This window comes from Carcharodon carcharias, chromosome 21 (assembly GCF_017639515.1).
Source record: "Carcharodon carcharias isolate sCarCar2 chromosome 21, sCarCar2.pri, whole genome shotgun sequence".
NCBI classification, from domain to species: domain Eukaryota; kingdom Metazoa; phylum Chordata; class Chondrichthyes; order Lamniformes; family Lamnidae; genus Carcharodon; species Carcharodon carcharias.
In genome coordinates this window covers 48,117,524-48,138,834 of record NC_054487.1, presented here as the reverse complement: position 1 = coordinate 48,138,834, position 21,311 = coordinate 48,117,524, and the positions used below count along the sequence as shown (strand labels likewise).

The following is a 21,311-nucleotide window of genomic DNA, read 5'->3' as shown; positions in this document are numbered from 1 at the left end:
GGTTAGACCACACCAGGAAGTACTGTGTTCAATTCTGGGCATCACATCTTAGGAAGGATAGACTGGTCCCAGAGGGAATGTAGTTTAAATTTAGTAGAATGATAGCTCTTGTATCCCTGGAATTTGGAAGATTAAGGGATGATTTGATTAAATTTTTAAGGTATCATCTCAAACTTTTAGGATAGAGAGAGGAACTATGCCTGCTGGTTGAGGAATCGAGAACTAGGGGGCTTAGCCTAAGTTAGAGCCAGGCCTTTCAGGAGTGACGTTCGGAAACACCTCTAAATACAAAGTGTTGTAGAAATTTGGAACTCTTGAAAATGGCAGTCAATGCTGAACCAAATGCTAATTTTAAATTTGAGCTTGATAGATATCTGTTAATCAAGGGAATATGGGGTAAAGGTGGGTATATGGAATAAGGTCACAGGTTAACCGTCATCTCATTCAGTGCAGAACAGGCTTGTGCGGCTAAATGGCCTACTCCTGTTCCTAAACTCCTATTAACAGTTAACTACTCATTTTGGGAGTAGAGTCAGTGCAGGCCGGACCAGGTAAGACTGGCAAATTCCCTCCCTTGAAGTGAATCAGTTCATTTTTCAACAGACATCAGTTTTCATAATATTCAGATGCATTCAATTAAAATTCACAGCTTGTGTTCATGGGATTTGAGTAAGCTAATTTAGTACCAAAAATACTGCAGTACTGTACTGGTTTTCTAGTTGGGGTGTCAGCATCCTTAGAAAACAAGGGGACATTTTCATAAAAGCATTTTAAGATTTTTTTTGTACTATTCATCCTGATCTGTAAAAAAAAAACCTTAATTATAAGAAGGAATGTTCCTCCCTGTAAAGTGTAAACCTATTTCAGAAATAATAATGATGCATAGAAGAACTCCATCATCCTCTTCCCCTCCCTCCCACCCACCTCCCCCAGTGTCTGTTGGGAAAAAGAGTGGAGAAGTCCAGAGTTTAGAGAAGCTGTAAATGTTGACTTTGTAGTTAATGGAAATTCTGTAGAATTGTTTTTGTAAATAATTAGATCAGCGACATGAGAAATACACAGTGCCTTAACAATATGTTCAAGATCCAAGTGAGAACTAATATGAATATTTTGGAAAAGTTTGCACAGCTTAACATGTATGAACATTGAGCAACATATTACACTACAGTTTGAGAATTATTAAATGTGCATCTTATTTTTGCTTTCTTTAATTTAAATTTATACCATCTATCCCTTAAAACAAAATTAGTAAACCTCCTTACAAAGACTTTAGTCCCGGAACTGGTCCCGATACCTGAAGGACTCTACCCTGCACCACTTCTCCAGGACACCATATTGTATTACAGTTGTAGAGGAATTATCAATTGTGCACACTTTGTCTAACTGCTTTTTTTGTACTAAATTCAATTAGTCTGTCCCTGAAAAGTGTGATTAAAGCACTGCTGTTTAATTAGATTGCATAATCTCATGAAGTGATACAGAACACAATTATTAGCTGCTGTATATTTGGGATAGTAGTAAGCTCCTGATTTGAATCTAAGACATGAAGTTTTTTGTCATGTAGAAATTTTAGAATATTTAAAAGAAACAACATATGGAGAAGTGTTCTAGAGGGATGAGGATGAACTCATTAACTGATAACTGGGCTACAATCTTACAAACAGCCAAATAAATGAGTGCAAGGCACTCTGCATTGAAAAGGGGAACAGACAGAAGTTGTGGGCCAAGTTGGAACCAATAACATAATAGGAAAAAGATTGAGGTCCTTCAAGCTCCTGAACTCTGAAACTTCAGAGTTTCACCTGTAAGAAAATGAAAGGACAGGACCTCAAAAGCTAATAATCATCTCTGGGTTACTTCCAGTGCCATATATTAGTGAATCTAGGAGCAAGGATATTGCGGGCAAATGTTTTAATTTATGCCAGATATACCACGCTATTAGAAGCGTTGTCATGGAAGCTGGTGGGTGATGGGCATCATCCCCCCCCCCCAAATTTTATAAATCCCCCTGGCATTTGCCTGGCAGCAACAATTATTCCTACCATTGGCAACTGCAGCTCAATGGCTACTCTAAGCATTAAAATAGCACAGTTGAGCATTTAGTTTTTGTTCTGAGTATCAACTGGGGTTGTGGGGTAAAAACCCATCAAGCTACTCCCATACTCTCCTGTTTGCCCAAGCTACATTGAAGTGTTATCTTCATCATAGATGAAGAATCCTCCTTTATGGTGGCTATCAATAGTGGGGAAGGATTAATACTCCTTACACAGTTAATCACAAAAATGCTCTTTAAATTTTGCTGGTTTAATTACCAATTTAGTTATGTTGCATCAAATAAACACAGGTAAGCCTATTTTTGAAACAAATGTTTTCTGGAATTTACTTACTTGTGGTAATCCATCTCATTTGAGGAAATTAAATTTGCTTTTGTTTTTAAGATTTGTAAAGGAGAAGAGACCAACCATTTCACCCAACTTTAACTTTCTTGGCCAGTTGCTGGATTTTGAGAAAAAGTTGAAGACTCAGACTGGACAAACAGGAACCATTACCAAACTAAAATTCCTGCAGTTAGAGCGACCTGGGGAACAGAGGATGACCCAGGATAGTGGCTATTTTGATACCGTAACAGAAAACCAAGCTTTTATATCCACTACCTCAGAGACTATGGATCAGAACCCTACTGCACCTATTACACCTTTATCTGCACTTATGGAATCCACTGTTTCCACTCTGGAAGAAGAACATTTTCTGGCTCAAGGAATCAATGGACTTAGTCTGTCCTTGGACAGACTAGAGGACAACAACCGGTTAAAACGTTCATTTTCATTAGACATTAAGTCTGTATCGTATCCTATAAGTGCTAGTGGAGGTGCTAATTCTGCACCAATTGCTGCTTCTGCGGAAGATAGTTGTGATCCTTTGAAGGAATCAAATGCAGGTGAATCGAGCCGGTTCTGTTTCTTCTCATCAGCTCAGAAAGAAGTGGAACAGCTTTCAGAACACACTACACCTATTGTGGTGGAAGTAAACACGAAACAGCCACAAACCATATGGGAACAAGGAACACCAAAAAGTGCAGCTATTCCTTCAGCACAAACAGCGTCAAGCACAAACACAATGCCTAGAACACTCCTGTACCCCCTGCACAGAAGTGGTAGCATGGAGGATAACTACAGAACAAACTTCCTCCTAGGTCTTTCTAGTAGCCAACAGCATTTAGCAACATCTGCAGCAGGAATGGGGCTCAAAGGATGGCATTCAGATATACTCTCACCTCAAACTTCAACTGCATCATTAGCCAATACCTGGTACTTTGCAACAGAAGCGTTGGCAGGCCAATCTCCCCAGTTTTTGTCAAGTTCCACTCTGTTTGGTGGTGCCACAGCCTACTCAGCATTTAGCTGCAGTCAACTACCATCAGGCTGTGACCAGTCAGGGACGGTGCGTCGGCGTGAGAAGCACTGTGACCGCCGAGATTCCAGGCGCAGCTGGCATGAGGAAAGCCCATATGAAAAACAATACAAACGCCGCAGCTGTCAAATGGAATTTGAAGAAGGCATGAATGAAAGCAGGTCCCGGGAGGACCTGGGAAAAATTGGAAGTCAGTCCAGCTTTTCTGGCAGCATGGAGATCATTGAAGTTTCCTGAAGAATGCTAAAATACAGACTCTGGTGATTCAGTCAAGTTATGATTCACATGTAGACAGTTTCTGCAAAACTGCACTTCATAACTTCAGCCAGGGACTTCAATAATCTAGAATATTGTTGCTCAAGTGCTACAGATGATGACTGTTCAATCAATTAATTCAACATACAAATATCTTATCTAATCAATGCAATTTTGCATAATTGTCAGGCTTTCTGTATGCATTGGAAAAATCCAGTTAGCATTATGTAATTGTCCAATAATGCACTTTGCCTCTGAAGACTGAGCCAAGTTCCATGGAGATTTCTTTTAAATTCCAGACAAGCTGGCAGAATCTGGATATCTGGTGTAATCTTAGCTTATCTGATGCAAATGTCTTTGCATCTGTAAATAAATGGTGTAACTATCTTGATTTGAATTTATGGATAGGTAATGTGCCAGTGCTGCTTAGAGCAAATACCTCAGAATTTTAAAGCTTATACTGTATGTAGTATTCAGCAAATCAAATCTCAGGTCTTACTTGATACAGATGAGATTTCCAGTTTTTGGCTAGGTTTGAATTTAAATTGCTAATGTGGACTGCTAAATTAGCACTGAGAAAACATCTGTGTGTACATTTACTTGTGGCCATATAATAATAAGACTGAATCAAAAACAAGCAGAGGTATAAATAAAACAGATAAGTGAATTGTATGCAGAGTGCATGAGATGCAGGTTAGAATGTTTGTGGGAGTCCTCTGGTGGAGATGTGCTGGGAACTTGTTCAGGATGGTACAACGTGTCTGCACATGAAGCTATTTTGTTCAAATGTGTAATGTATGAAGCGTTGTCAATGGATAACTGACAAAAAGTTCTTCATCTTGAGGTGAAATGATAAGCACATTTTTAAATAAAATCTGAGATGGTACCTGTTACATACAAGTGTAGTTTAAATAGTGTGTCAAGTTGATGCTCTGCTATAATGCCAGAAAGTAAATCAAACCTTGTGCTCCAACGACTATGGATGCAGAAAATGCTGGAAATATTCTCTCTACAGATACTACCTGACCTGAGTATTTTCATGTTTTGCTATGTTTCCAAGGAGACCTGAAAGTGACTTAAAAATTACCATTTCCTACCTTTCAGGGTAATAAAAGGCCTCCATTTTGTTGTACTGCCATAGGGATGTGCTGAAATCAAAGCTAAAGAATCCCATTAAACCATTTTCAAATGAAAATAGACAATACTGGAAGTACACAGGTCAGAAGGATAAACACCCAAAATGTCAAAACCTGCTTTTTCTCCCGTCAGATGCTGACTGACCAGCTGTACATTTCCAGTATTGTCTGCATCTATTTCACGTATCAAGTTTTCATTTTTTTGAACATACTTGGGGATTCTATAAATGTAATCAGTTACTAATATAGCATATTTCAAGGTGCCGTAAATTTACTTTAAAATCAATGAACTGTCTAGTTAAATCCTGAGGGGGTAACTGTGATTAGAATTGGTATAACAAGTTTCTTAAAGTTATACTGAGAATAACACTTTGGCTTAATTTTCCAAACTAGTTTCATAAAGATGTCAAATCGTCATTGAAATTAACTATTTTCTCAGTTTGCTGTTCGCAGGTCACAATTTGCCAGACTCTTAACTAAAAAACATACTACAGCAGCATGAGACAGTCAGTTTATCTAAGTGAGGTTTTGCTCCTTGTATGCAATGAATTGTTAGCTAATCCAAGTTGTGACTAAATTGTTATAATTGGTTTCATCATCCCTTAAGTTTAAGAAAAAATGTAAAAGAGACTTAGGTTGGCACTTTTGATTGGATTAAGTACACTGGGGAGAAAACTTGCAGCAGCTTGTGTTTTTTAAAATTTGAGGATATAAAAAAATGCACTGCACATAGAAATGAATAAAATACATCTACATGAACACAATCATAGAACATGAACTATCAAAGCCAATGAAGACACAGAAGACCCAACAATGCAAGAAGTAGTAAATTTTAGGAAGCCGGGGAGCAATTTCCCTCTTGTATGTTCAACTAGTCAAACCTATAATATCTGAAGGTAAGATCATGGATCATGCAAGCTGAATGAAATCCAACAAGGTACCAGTAAATTTATTTTAAAGTTTCAACACTGAAATGCAAGGTATTCCTGGAACTACTGTAATGCTCATTAGGAACTTTTTTTTTGCACTTTATACAGTAATTGCTTTTTTCCCATTTGTTTTTTGAATTTTAATTTCTAGATTAGCTCTTTAGACTTGTGTAGCAATAATGCAACCTAATGCCAGCATTGAAGGTTTGTATCCCCATAATTGTTTATTTTCACAGTTCTGAGCTGAAAAATCTTAACCTGTGAAAGAAATTATTTTTGAATATGATATTTCTATCTGTCTCCAACAGGAGAACAAATTGTCCAATTTGTGTTCTTTGTTGCTGATCATAGAACTAGAGAAACTAGTAGAGTTGATTTAGATATTAAGTTCAAGTGTAAATGCTTAGCTACATGCAATATAACCAAATATTGTTTACTATTCTGTACAGCTTCCATACATCTTTACTTATTATAAAAATAACTGCATTTACAACTATATTCAAGCATTCGTGAAAGCTCCATACTAAACTATGATAAATATTAGTTTTAGGCATTTAAATAACATCTTGAGATTGAATTTACTTCTGTAAAAATGACATTTTTAAAAAGGTACTGAAAAGGCAAAATACTTTTTTCCCCTCTTGCCTCCATTTTTCCCACTAACATTACTACACTGATGCACTGTACGTTCTTTCCTTATTTCTATGTTCGTTTATTTACACTGAGTTCCAGGACTCAAGTTTCAGTACAGTTAGACTGCTTTTCAGACCAGTAAATTATGTTAATCCTTATTCATTACAAATTAGAGCAAATCATTCTAAATGTTCTCCTAAAGCAGAGCCCAATGATCAAACTTGATAAGCTCTGTTAGTAGTCACCACATATTTGAACTACCTGCTTGATACCTTGCAGCCTATGGCTAATTACTTTGTGGACAATTGCTAATTATTTACGCATTCAAGTTCCTGAGGTATTCAATAGCAAATGAATACACTTTACCCAAGCACAATGATATCTTTACAAATAACAACAAAAAAATTACTAAATAAAACAAGTTGTCTCGAGATGCATCAAACAGATACACAAGGCATGTATAAGCCATGTAATTATGCTGCAGGATACCAATAAGCATGTTTAATTAGGTAAGTGGTGAAGGCTCCAAGTCAAAGTATTAATGCTTTGTCCTTTCTGCATGCATTAATTCAAAATCTAGGAATGACTACTGCAATTTGTGGTAGTGCAAATTGGTGCAGATCTTTGTCCTCAAATCTCTCCAAGTGATTTCAGTACTCTCTCTCCTTTAACGAACAACATTCCAGCCAACCAATAATGGATGACAATGTTCACAGTGGCATCAGCCAATAACTGGTACATTGGAGCTAAGTTTTACTTTTGCAGTCCAGAACATTTGGAAGTGAGGCAGAGGAGCACATTACAATTAATGCTGAATATATCCAGAAATGCCTGGACCCTTCACTGATTTAACATCCAAACTGTAGATTGGGTGGTGGTGACTGTACACAAATCTAGTGGAGTGAGGAGGGTAGAGATTTGGCTCTGTTAGTCTACTAGTACTTTATATCTTTGTCAGCTCTCATGCTGAAAGGTTCAAGTCTTTCATTCTCTGGCAATAAGCTATTAAGTTTCTCCATTAATGGAATAGTTTGATCTATGCCCATCTGTATGCGGCGGAGTATAGCAGACATCTCATTAACTTTCTGTATTTGCTCGGCATACTTGGCGTATCTCTTCTGTCGCTCTTGCATAACACTGTATAAGGCAACAACGGAGAGATCCATCTATAACAGAACAAAAATACTGTAATTATCAAAGTGGATAACTGTTAGAAACTGCACTTGCAAGGAGAGAAGCTGTTTAAAGTCTTGTTGTTAAATAAACAAATTTTACACAAACTGAGTCAAAAAGCATGTAAACTTGTCTAAAAACGCCAATTTATCATGTTATACCTCAGTTTCAGGAATGAAGTCCAAAACATGAAACCACCTACCTAATGTACTGCAACAAAGCTCAGCTTAAGAAAATTTCTCTTTTTTTTGCAAAACTAGCGTATAAATTGAAGCAATTGCCAAGGTTATCTGCTTGGAATTTGAAACTTTTATATTCCAGCAAACTGTCTTCAGATTTCCCTTACACCTGCAATGACCTACTCTGAAAAGAAGTCTATTGGCAGAACAATCAAATCTATTTCCATTAGGGTGGAATTAACTAACATTAAAAATACTATGTAAATGCAAGCTGCAAAATGGCTTATTGGTTTGGAAACTAAATTCTCCACAAACAGCTGTTCCCCAGCAAAAGAAAGGTTTATTCATAAGCAATTTGAGCCAGTTTATACATGTTGCGTTAGAGGATATCTTAAAAGCATCTAACCTCACAGAGCACAGGTCTCATACCGATTAATCTTTCCCATCATTTTATATTATATATGACTTTCTGACACTCTCTTAATAGTAATTTTAAAAAAATCTTGTGTAGATCTACATCACTGATGCCTCCTATGTAAACACTTAAGTCGGAATCTCAAATTTAAAATGTCAACATTTACCTGTCACACCACTAGGTGGTGTACTAATAGGAATTATAGTGTTAAATGATAACACTGATCTGTAACGAGCACTTATCATACAATTAGTTGGTCCTACATTTCTTTTCCCCACAAATCAACTACAACTTGCATTTATATAGCGCCTTTAATATATATGAAACATCCAAATGCACTTCACAGAACTAAAATCAGATGAAATATTATACAGACAAAAGGAGGTGGGCTTGGTCAAGAGGTATGTTTTGGGCCGGGAATTAAAGGAAGAAAATGGAATGTCAGTTCAGGGTCTAGACAGCTGTTGGCACAGTCACCAATAATAGGACAAAGGGATCCACCCACAATTTTATGAGCCGAAACCCTGGTTACTGAAATTCTCCATTGTTTACTATACCTGGGACTTGCTATGTTATTCAAGAGATCACCTGTACCATTCTATCCTTAAACCTCACATTGACTGCAGCATTTATGTTTAATCAGCAGACTAAAGGCCATCTGGACCTGGAAAACTTGGTAACAATTTACGTTAAAATCTAATTTATTCATAAAACTGGAACAGAATAAGGTGTAAATGCAGACATGACTATGGATTTAAAATTAGGTGCCATTGCCTGAATTTAATTACTGTATTAAGGACTAAAAGAAACAACTTTTTTTGCCAAATAAACACTGCTTTAATGCAAACACAGTGTACACAGGAGTTAGCTTGAAAGTGTGCCAACATAACTTGATACAATGTCATGTTCCAGTCTCTAAGCCCGTTACAGTTTATTTCTAAACTTAGGTTCTTGTTTACATGAACAGCATAAGTCATATAGGAATGTACTGAATGTTCTGGAGAACAGATGCTGACGTAAACAACCTCCATTAACTACTTTCAACCTATTAACTGAAGTACTTGTTTTCTTATGTATGTTATATAAGAGAGAGGCAGATAAATTAATTGTTCCGCAGTATTGAAAACAACAATACATCCTGCCCGGACATGGTATGCTGCTAAACAAATGCTCTTGCTTTGTCAAATCTTGTACTCTCAGGTTCATAATTTTTTTTGTCCGTGAGCAATGAGAGACTTATGGCATTGCATTGCAACAATGCACTGCTATAATATACAAGTGTATGTTCTGAACTCTCTGCCAGATGGTAGATTTATAGCCTTCTGAAATCAATAGTGAGGTTCAACAATTTCAGATCGTAACCTCTGCCTCTTTTTTTTCAGACAGTAGCTGTTTGGTGATGATTCTGCTATTATTATTTACACCCCTTCCTGACTCATTTTTTTCTTTCCTTGCTCCATTACCATTTCATTTTTCTCCCTGCCATCATCCCCTTTAGCCATTTAATCTCTCCTATCTTCCACCCGATCACAAACTTTGTCTTTTGTTATTTCTCCTCTCCACTCTGTACTTGCTTAAAACTTGTTATATCTCCATCTCTTTTCTAGTCCTGACAAAAGTTCATTGACCTGAAATGTTAACAATGTTTCTTTCTCCATAGATACTGTCCAACTTGCTGAGTATTTCCAGCATTTTCTGTTTTTATACCACATGGAGCTTCAGGTTGAATATCTTAAATGTATTTAAGGGAATGCTAGCTAAGTACATGAGGGAGAAAAGAATTGATGGATGTGCTGAAAAAGTGAGATGAATTAAAGTCGAAGGAAGCTCATGTGGAGCATAAACACCAGCACAGGTCTTTTGGGTCAAATGACCTGTTCCTGTGCTGTCCCTCAAAACACCTAATATGCCCAGCCAATTATTTTTCAAAACTGAGAAAAATAAAATTCCAGAGATGCCAATCAGCAAAAATACAATGTGACAAATAAAGTTTGACTACATGTCAGCAACAGACAAAATGCAATGCCAGTATACAGCAATGATCAGTGCAGTACTTTACACATTCTATTTGAAGGAATACCCAGCTATTGCTTACTACTGGGAAACTAGGGCAAAGGGGTCATACTTACAGAATCATGAAATCAGTTTATGGATACCAGTTGCTGTAGTAACCACATTGTTCAATAGCTTTGCATCAAGTATTGTTGGGGTTTCTAATACTGTTACCAAAGCAATGTGCTTTTTAATCACAAGATCTCTTTTATATGTTTTCAGTCTGAATGTGTGTTATTTCAACACTAAACCAGATAAACGGTTAGCTTGTCACCCACTTAGTTAATATGGGTGTGATGCAATGTTTATGAAACAATTATTTGATTAATGAGTTTCTTTTCCTTCAGTCCTCAGAGGAGATTTGAAATTTATGTACTCAATTTTCCTAACATCGAAACAATTGTCGTGTATTTACGTGAGATCTACAAAGGATCAGGTATAAACGAGCTAATTTTTGCAAATCATGTGAATGATTACTTGAATTCTTGACAGTTGAAAAAGCTAGTCATGTATTTTGTAGGTAACTATAATCCAAGAATTGACTGCCTAGACCTAGTTACTGCAGCTATTACTGAAAGTGCCATTTTTGACCTTAATAGCAAAATCATTTCATAATTTTAATTTCCATTGCAGAATCACACAATAAAGTTAATGATTCAAGGTGCTCTGACAAATATGTTTACACAAGCTAAGATGATATTTACTAGTAAATAAACATTATTTGGCAGATTACTGATAGTGAGCCTGAAATTGTGCTGTTGAGTCTTCTTAAACCCCCTTACACTTGGAAGTGAAGATGGAGAGGTAAGGAACTTATAACCTTCTTTATAGCAAAGATTGAGACCATCTGTTCAGTTGCCTCTGCTGTATCAATCTTTTCCCTTAACCCACTAAGTCAAATTTCCCCCAAGAATCCCCTACCCCGGCCCTCAATGTGCATCTCCCATCCCCCCCTCACACCCTCTTGTCAATGAGACCAACCTCCTAGTCTCAGGACTCTATTCCTACTAAATTGCTGACCACGCAAGTTCGCTTGCTGGCTTCAATGTTGGATGATGCTGTAAATGATTAAGCTCCTTTGCTACCACCCTTTCAAACCTGCCATCATCAAAAAACCCACCCTTGACCGATTTGTTTCTGCAAACTATTTGCCCCATTTCCAACCTCCCATACCTTGCCAAAGTCCTTGAATGTCATATCACCACCCAGATCCATGTCTAATCCTTTCTTAACTGGTCGCTCAGGATTGTTGTCTTCATATAGGACCTTAGTAGCTTCTTATTGACAGCTTTTCAGGCATTTTCTCATTTTTGATTCACACATTCAAGACCTCTTCAGTTCTAATTCCTGTTAGCTATTTTGAGCCAACCAACACATGCGATGGCAAAAATTTCAGACTGCAGGAAGTAGGTATTATGCAAAGTTGTGCAGATGCAATATTTTTAATAAAATAATAGATAGTAAATCTCATCTCTATATTAAGTGTGACTTATTTAGAATCTGGCACTGTAATTACAAAAAAATTGAAATTGCCTCTGCTCAATAGTGGATAATAGAAACTTCAACTTCTGAGTTCTTTCTCAAAAAATTTCTAAATACTGATTGCATGTATTTCTTATCTAATCTGTTGTGATAACAATGAAGTAGAATATGTACGTTAAACAGAATTACAGGAATGTCATCTAATTTATGGTAACAGATTACATTGTATCTAATGGTTAATGTGGAGCTCCTTGAGAAGGGGCTTGCCCTGTAACACTTAGCACTTCCAGCATTTCAGGAAGGTAATTAATTCTGACCAATCCTGAACTTAAAAAAGTCAGAAGAGTAGGACTGGAAACAGACTGTGGCAGGTTTATAAATATTTCAAGGATCGAGGAACAGGATTTATTTTCCCTGAATCACACTCCCCAAATTTTTGACAGCTTTTCTTGGCATATTTGCACGATTCTTTTACTTGGCCTTTTTGGTGAATATTATTTATTTTATGTTTCAACAAGCATTGGACTCCAACATCTTGTTCAACTCCTTTTCAGCTATTGCTAATTGCTCCTGCACATTGCATAAATCATATGTGGTGGAACTCCCAAATTATCCTCTACAGCCTTGAACCTTGCAACACATTCAATCACTTGAAAATTAGGTTTCAATGTAGTGACAATCTCAGTAAATTCCCAAATTTTCAATTTAAGCGTAAGGCTTTCTTGAACTTTTCTTAAGTATGCTAAAGTCTGACCTGTTTTCCACCAGCTTGTCAACATGTGATTTTATGGTTTTGAGTCTAGTCTTTTGTTTGCCACTTATCTTAGAATGTTATAATTTCCTTGCTTAAGAGTTTGGCCATCTTCGTTCAATGTTTCTTCAACGTTTTTTCCTAAAACAAATATCAGAAGAGAAAATACACGGAATGCCAGAAACTAGCATGAACCAGTTAATGTAATGTCTGCTGATGAGCATTCAAAGACGTTGGCCCAACGATGACGCGAAATTGGACCCTAAAATTCTTTACGAAACCGCTGATTTGTGGTTGCAGTCTGAAATTCTGCCAGCTAACTTTAAAACAGCAGCAGCAATGTCCGGTGTTGGGAAGTAAACAGCTCGGGCTGACATGGGGCACAGCATTTTTGTGCTGCCGGGGGGCTCCAGCACCTCCCATCTCCACAGAGATGCAAGTACAAATAAGTTTTTGTGAGCAACTTCTAGCAGCTGCTGGAAGTACTACCAGTTAGGGTGCTGTGGATTTGGAAGAATTGGGCGTCATAAATAACTGCTTGCTTCTCTGATTCAGCAATCTCCCTGAACTACCATCATACTACCATCATCTCAGTTAACTGTGAAACTTAGCTGCTCTTCACTTAACCAAACAGAATTGATAAAATGTGTTCGTTTTTCAGGCTCCTAAAACAAATACAAAGGACCCTGATTTGCACATCCAAAGCCCTTTTCTGGTGGGCATCATGAACATTTGATAGCCAGTGACTTCCAATTCGGCAGCTGGCACACGTCCAGGGGAATCGAGCATGGAAAACTGCAACCCAAATATTTTGGCAAAAAAAAAGCTCAATGGAGGTCAATTTTTTCCCCATGTCTATTAAAAGTCAGGTGGAATAACTGGTTGAAAAAAGTGAACGATAAGTAAACCATTTATTATATAAATTCCCCCCTCCAAACCACCACCACCCTCCCCACTGCCCCGTAATCTGGATTTCAGTCAGCTACAAGACTTGGCTGCTTTACTGGTAACTGAAAAACGAACACATTTTATCAATTCTGTTTGGATGAGTGAAGAGCAGCTAAGTTTCACTGTTAACTGAGATGATGGGAGGTCAGGGAGATTGCTGAATCAGAGAAGCAAGCAGTTATTTGTGACGCTCAGTCATGTTCCGATTCCAAAACCTCCATTATGCTATCATTTCATTATCTGTGAAACTCAGCTCTTCTACCAATCTTCAAACAAAGCTGTTTCTCAATTGAGTTTCCCTAAATGACTCCTTGACATGGCTTTCTGCACAGCATTCCAGTAAGCTGCAAGAGCTGAAAAATGGCAACAATGAAATAAAAGCTGCTGGTAATGGAGCCATGTGGTTACTGTTACATTGTAAGAAAATGCAGCAATTTGTGCTGAAGAAGACCCCACAAGCAGCAATGAGCTAATTTTTTTGGTGGCAGTGGTTGAGGGATAAATGTTGGCCAGGACAGTCAAGAATTCCCCTGTTGTTCTTTGAATGGTGGAAGTGGTTTAACAAGTGGCATCGATCAGCAGTGTTGTGCAAATCTGTGAATCCAAGGACTTAAGCACTTTAAAAAATATATTTTCTCTCCTTTTGACCCAAAGGTGGTGGTTCTCATTGGGTTTATAGCTTTACAGCTACTAACTGTTCTCCAATACTTTTCTAACGAGATGCTGGCAGCCATCACAGCTGAACCACATGCTGTCCCAGGTTCAGTATGTGACCTCTGCTAAGTTAGCTAACCTCTGCTAACTTCTGCAGGGACAGAAGGCCACTAAACTTATGGAAAGTTAGAGGATTTTTAGGGGTTTAAGGGTGGCAGGGGCAAGACGTGGGGAGTAGGGGGGTGGCAGGGGCAGTGAAAGGGCCAGATGTTAGAAAAAAGTTCTTAAGTACTTAGTAACAGATTTCACCGATAAAATAACATTTACAGCATTTAAACCGGTATGTATCTCCATAACACACAAAATAAACCCGAACATATATTCTGGAACCTGCAAAGGAGTTTGGGTGCAGGAGTGGGAGGTAGGAACCAGCACTTGGGAAACTGAACATAGGCAAATTTCTTAACTCATTTTGCTGCTTGGAATGCACGTTTAAATGCAGATTTGAATTCCCACACACATCCCTTCTGAGTTGCAGCTGGTTGGATTCTGGCTAATTATTATTCCAACTGATGAATGAATAACCTTTGAAAATTCAATTGGCATCATCAAGATCACTCCTATTTGTATCTTTCAAAATGCATGGCTTTTTATCTCTAGTTGCCCAGAAACATCACACAAATGTGAAAATAAAGCTCAATACTTTGGTTTGGTCCAATAAACCACAAACATTTATTAAATATGTCCCATTTTTAAAAGTTTTAAAATCTCTGACATGTCAGAAATGGCATTTATTTCTTCTCATTACAATTCCTCAGCAATGTAGACATGCTTAAATTGAAGCTGGGATTTAATCAAATTGATAGAACGCTGTGGGTTTCATCTGTGTTACTGTCAAAATATCTACACAGTTTCATTTTTCTGTCACTCATGCAGGTTTGCAATATGCTCATAACTTCAGCAAACCTCACAAAATTACCTTTTAATTTATTCTGATTGCCAGGCTCTTCATATAATATTGAAAAACAACAAAATGGTTTTACGGTTTACATCTTCAGTTTTCTTCTGAAGGTTTAAGAAACCAAGGACTATAAATGCAATTCAAATCAGTCAAAAATCAGTCAATAATCACCTCTGGAAAGAACTAAGTAGTTTTTGGGGGAAAGGGTGCAAGAGTGAATTTTGTTGGTAGCCAAGTAAATATTGTTAGTAGAAATGCACTCATCAAGCACTACTGGGTCCTGACATACAAGTTTGACACAAGTTCAGGCTCCTTCATTTTGTTCAATTCATTCATAATAAAGTGGTAACATCAGAAAAGCATCTTTTGGACTAGTGAGACACTTATTTTTCATGTACTAACTGCCAAAGTCACTGGGTCGAAATGCTTGAACTCCCTCCCTAACAGCACTGTGGATGTACCTACACCACATGGACTGCAGTGGCTCAAGAAGGTAGCTCACCATCACCTTCTCAAGGGCAATTAAGGGTGGGCAATAAATACTGGCCTAGCCAGCGATGTCCACATCCCACTAATGAATATAAAAAGACCAACTCTCCAATGAAGACTGCCAATTTAAAACCAAATTTTGGGCAGTTTTGTATTGAAGGATAATGTTCAACGCAAACTGTACTGAGAAGGACTAATTAAGCAACACTAACCATCACCTTATGCTGCCCGTTATTAATTAGAATTCTTAGTCTAAATTACCCTGAGTAGCTTGCGAGTGCAAAAGCGGGAAACTCAAGAGTTGCACTACCACTGGCCCTCATTATTACAAATTTAAATCAGAATGAATATCCAGGGCTTGATGGGGAATTCACAAGATGGGCAAATAAGCCCAGGAAGTTTTGAGGTGGTGGGGGGGGGGGGGGGGTGGCGGTGGAGAATCAGTTCTGGAGAAGAAAATCAATGTAAATAGTATCCAATGCATTCTCCAGCCCCCCAAAAATACATGCCCTGATTATGCAATGAAATGATGCCAAAACAGGATGGAAATTCTCCCCCTTTCAAATTCATAAACTACAAAATGAAATTTTATATAAAATACAAATTACTATATTAAAAATCATCTGAAAGTTTCCAAAGCTCGTAGGTTTGATTAGAATGTGTGAAATTACTTCAATAAAAAATTCTGTAGGATGTAATTTTCAAAACAAAAAAAAATTACCTAATAATTAAAAGGACAAAAGAAAATGTAGTATTCAGCAATAATCAACATAAAGTCAAATAAATCAAAAACTGCACTACAAAGCAGACTGATTAATAAAGATTCAAAATTGAAATATAAAGATATTAAAATAGGAAAATATAGAGTGAAATGAAGTATGATTTAAATCTCCCATTTGTCGACGAACATACTTTCCAAAATGAGTAATGCAGTCAAGTTGCGGATAGGGAAGCCAGATAATAAACTAACATTAAAAATCACACACTTCTACGTCACAGACCTCTACCTACATAGCAATCATTGCAATAATTCACTGAAAGGAAAAAATACCATTATCAAATTAATCTCTTTCTGTAAATTATGCAATATAGCATCATTTTAGACAAAAAAACCTTCCCTGAATTCCTGCTGGCGGGACTTACGGTTTCCAATCTAAACATAAAATGTTACCTATTTCGTAAGTGATCAACTTTGCAAGCAGAAGTTAGTTGAGATTGGCAGATACATCAAACTGACAAACAACAGAACAGAAAAAGAAAGAAAAATTCCATGATATGGAATTGGAGGGAAAGAAAGAGAAATCCCCAAACAACAGGGGATAAGGTGGAGAGCGAGGGGGCAGAAGAACAAGCCAGAAACAGCAAAACTTGTAAACTTTTCAACTCTCAAGCATACATGAATTTTTGTCACAGTGGTCCCATTATCCTCTATGGAGAGGTTTCCCAAGAACCACTGTCAAACAAAAATGTTCCCACACATTGAAAGTTCTGGCAACAGGACAGTTGGAAGGGCAAAAAGATAATTTTAGACAGAGTGGAGGACAAACAGATAGCGATTATGCTATCGCCTTTTTTATACTTCTCAGGGTTGCATGTCCACTATTCTGCAGTCAACTACAGGCTTTGAGAGAAAAAAACCCACCAAACTCAAAACTGAAAATCCCAGTAGCTAAATCAGATAATTGGTCTTGTTCAGGCCATTTGTTCCCTTGAATTTAATCAAATATACGACAAGACCTTGAAGGACTGTAAATTAGTTGCACAATGATACAAGACAGGGGAAAACTCGAACGGTACAGAATGGTGAGTCCTTGAGTTGGATTCAATATCACTGCTGGCCTAGCCAGCGACACCCTCATCCTGTGAATGAATAAAAAATGCTCAAAAAAATAAGCTCAAACTCACATCTATTGAATCTGTAAGACTACAAAATGTAAGATTCCTTCCCTTCCACAAATATTATATGTACAGTAAAACTCCACCACCCCCACTCCACACACACATACATTGGTTTCAGAACTTATCATTAGTATAAAGTTGGCACTGGAATATTTTACTACAGTATACAGAGCCACATACTTATTTTCTTGTACACTAAATTCTGAGCTATCCAAACACACAAGAAGTGCACACAGACTGTACAGAGTGCAGAGCTGTAATTCTTTCTCTTAATTCTTGACCAAATGTAGCATCAAGGAACCCTGGGAAAACTGGAGTCAATGGGAATCAGGGGGAAAAGTCTTCACTGGTTGGAGTCATACCTAGCAGAAAGGAAGATTATTGTGGTTGTTGGAGGTCAGTCATCTCAGCTCCAGGACATCACTGCAGGAGTTCCTCAGGGTAGTGTCCTAGGCCTAACCATCTTCAGCTGCTTCATCAGTGACCTTCCTTCCATGATAAGGTCAAATGGGGATATTCACTGATGATTGCACAATGTTCAGCAGCATTCGCAACTCCTCAGATACTGAAACAGTCCACGTCCAAATGCAGCAAGACCTGGAGAATATCCAAGTGGCAAGTAACATTCGCACCACACAAGCGCCAGGCAATGACCATCTCCAACAAGTGAGAATCTAACCATTGCCCCTTGGTGTTCAATGACACTACCATCACTGAATCCCCAGCCATCAACATCCTGGAAGTTACCATTGACCAGAAACTGAACCAGCCATATAAATACTATGGTTCAAGAGCAGATCAGAGGCTAGGAATCCTGTGACAATTAACTCACCTCCTAATTCTCCAAGCCTGTCCACCATCTACAAGGCACAAGTCAGAATGATGGAATACTCCCCGCTTCCCTGAATGAGTGCACCTCCCACAACACTCAAGAAGCTTGACACCATCCAGGACAAAACTGCCTGCTTGCTTGGCACCACATCCACAAACATTAACTCCCTCCGCCACCTATGCACAGTAGAAGCAGTGTGTATCACCTACAAGATGCACTGCAGGAATTCACCAAGGCTCCTTAGACAGCACCTTTCAAACCCACAACCGCTACTATCAAGAAGGACAAGGGTAGCAGACACATGGGAACACCACCTGGAAGTTCCCTTCCAAGTCACTCACCATCCTGACTTGGAAATATATCACCGTTCTTTCACTGTCACTGGGTCCAAATCCTGCAACTCCCTTCCTAACAGCATTGTGGGTATATCTAAACCACTTGGGCTGCAGAGGCTCAAAAAGGCAGCTCACCACCATCTTCTCAAGGGCAACTAGGGATGGGCAATAAATGCTGGCCCAGCCAGCAAAGCCCACATCCCATGAATGAATAAAAAGGAAAGAAATATTTATTCCACTATAATTACATTTCTAAACAACAATTGGTTTAAGTCAGGGTCAAGTAATTGGATTCAAAGTTCTGCATGGGATATAAATATTTTGGAGAAATATTAGAACATAGGAAACCCAGAACATGAGGCATGTGAATTCAGTAGTAGTTAAGATAAACTTAATTTATGGTTAAAATTCCTATCTGACAAATTGGGAAGAAATCTTTACTGATAGAAAAATAGCAAAAACAACAAGAAGAAAGGTTACATTGCAACCCCAAGCTTCAAAGCACAATTAGGCCTTAAATTTTGTCCATGTTGTTTACATGCAAATGATAACATTCCAGTCCATTAGAATTGTTCAAACATTTTTAACCAACAACACTTCATTGACTAGGACAGCAATGTTATTTAGTCACAAGAAACAGACAGTGGTCTCATTATTTTCTAACAGGACAACTTTACTAACTAACATGGAGAAGACATCCACAATTCTCAATAGAGCTAGATATGTAACATTTTGAAGATATTATTTTCACAAATTTCATTTACTTTGCATCTTAATTTTATGCAGTTTCAAGTGTGAGGAAACACCATGAAAAACTTCTTGTCCCAAAATCGTTAACTATGAATTTCCAATAGATTACAATACAATAAGAGGTGTTGCCTCAAGACTGTAAGTAGATGTGCTGTGAAACTTAGAAACACTCAGGAGCCCTGTTAGGTTTATTATCTCAAATTTTACTGCATATCCTAACCCAGGAAATCCTACTTTAAATTATTTTGTGACTATGGAAGCCTATTTTAAGCTGTGACACTTTAGTGCCCAGGAACACTGTATGATCCAGTTAACTTAGCAAAATGAACATGATTTAAAAGTACTGAACTCACATCTTTCTCCAGTTTCCTTCATATCTCCCCTCATGCCTTCTTTGAGCTCATCTTGTCCATAAGACTCAACTCCTGTAGCCTCGATCCTAATCCCACTAAACTGATCACCCAACTTCTGGCCCCTAGGTTAGCCAATACTGGAAACAGTTCTCCCTCTTCAGGTGTTGTCCCTCTCTCCTTTAAAACGGTCGTCAACACCCACTCCTCAAAAATCCAATCTTTTACCCTTCTCTGACCTTGCAAACTACTGCTCCATTTCTCAGAATCATTACAGAACAGAAGGAGGCTATTTGGCCCATCCTGTCTGCACCAGCTCTCCACAGAAGCAATTTACTTAGTGCTATTCCCCCACTTTCACCCCATAGCCCTGCACATTCTTTTTCAGATAATAATCAAATATCCTCTTGAATGTCTTGAATGATCCTGCCTCCATCCCACTCAGTGTATTCCAGATCCTAACCATTCACTTTTGTGAAAAAGTTTTTCCCCATGTTACCATTGCTTCCTTTGCCAACGACCTTAAATCTGTGTCCTCTTGATCTCAATCTTTCCACCAAGAGGAACAGTTTATCCATATCTGCTCTGTCTAGACTCATGATTTCATTACCTCTATGAAATCTCCTCTCAAATCTTCTCTTCTCCAAGGAAAACAGTCCCAACTTCTCCAATCTATGTAACTGAAGTTCCTCATTGCTGGGACCATTCTCATGAATCTTTTCCATAATCTTTCGAATGCCTTCATATCCTTTCTCAAGTGTAGCAACCAGAACTGGACTCACCCTCCCTTTTCTCTCCAAAGCTCTTGAATGTGTTGTTGCCTCCTAAATCTGTTCCCACCTTTCCCGGAACTCCATATTTGAATCCCTCCAATCAGGTTTCCCTTGCCACAATAACAAGACAGCGCTTATTAAAGTCACAAATTATATCTTATGTGACTATGAAAAAGGTAAACTTTCCTTCCTCATCCTTCTCGAGCTGTCTGCAGCCTTTGACGTGGTTGACCACACCATCCTCCTCCAATGCCTTTCCACTGTCATCCAGCTGGGTGGAACTGCTCTTGCCTGGTTCCATTCTTAACTATCTGATCATAACAAGAGAATCACTTGCAATGGCTTCTCTTGCTCCTGCTACATAAATGTAAGTTGTACTGTGTAAAGATAATCAGGGCATTGAGGGGTGGCATTTTACAGCTAATTCAATTCTCTGTTGTGTGAGGGTTACTTACTGATTAGAAATCAATAGGGCAGATACTGTCCATTCCTTTGTGAGAAGTTGTTTACTAATTAAGACTCATCAATATCATGTACTGTATTATTTTGTATTATAACAGAATTACTTTTTAAATCTCTAAAGTGAAGGGAGATGAGGGAAAACAAGGCAATAAGAGATGAGGAGATGGGAGAGGGATGGCAAGTGAGAGAGGAGCAAAGAAAGGTGACAGAGAAGTGCGGAAACAGGTAATATGAAAAATACCATCCAATCACTTGTGGCACACATTGCAATCATATCTTATTACAGATTAGAAGGTTTACATCAGCAGTTTATTGAGGCCATTCAACATGCATTATGCTAAATAGTCTATGTCAAATAGTCCCATAGTTGAAGTAGTTCCATGTCAATTTTCAAAATTCCTAGGAATACTTAAGATTTTTTTTAACTTAAAGTTCAGTAGTA

The 21,311-nt window shown here is 38.0% G+C and overlaps 2 protein-coding genes across 6 annotated transcripts in view; one reads left to right on the top strand and one right to left on the bottom strand.

Annotated features, from left to right (window-relative positions):
• dusp16 (dual specificity phosphatase 16) overlaps window positions 1-4,559 on the top strand; it is a 105,828-nt gene extending 101,269 nt beyond the window's left edge. For all 3 annotated transcript variants that reach the window (XM_041215907.1, XM_041215906.1, XM_041215908.1), the window contains one exon: window positions 2,439-4,559. In XM_041215907.1, the coding sequence (XP_041071841.1) occupies window positions 2,439-3,648 (1,210 nt within the window). In that variant the 3' untranslated portion in view covers window positions 3,649-4,559. The remainder of the gene's footprint in view (window positions 1-2,438) is intronic.
• Window positions 4,560-5,725: 1,166 nt separating this feature from the next.
• borcs5 (BLOC-1 related complex subunit 5) overlaps window positions 5,726-21,311 on the bottom strand; it is a 94,090-nt gene continuing 78,504 nt past the window's right edge. For all 3 annotated transcript variants that reach the window (XM_041215911.1, XM_041215910.1, XM_041215909.1), the window contains one exon: window positions 5,726-7,530. In XM_041215911.1, coding sequence (XP_041071845.1) covers window positions 7,300-7,530 — 231 coding nt within the window. In that variant the 3' untranslated portion in view covers window positions 5,726-7,299. The remainder of the gene's footprint in view (window positions 7,531-21,311) is intronic.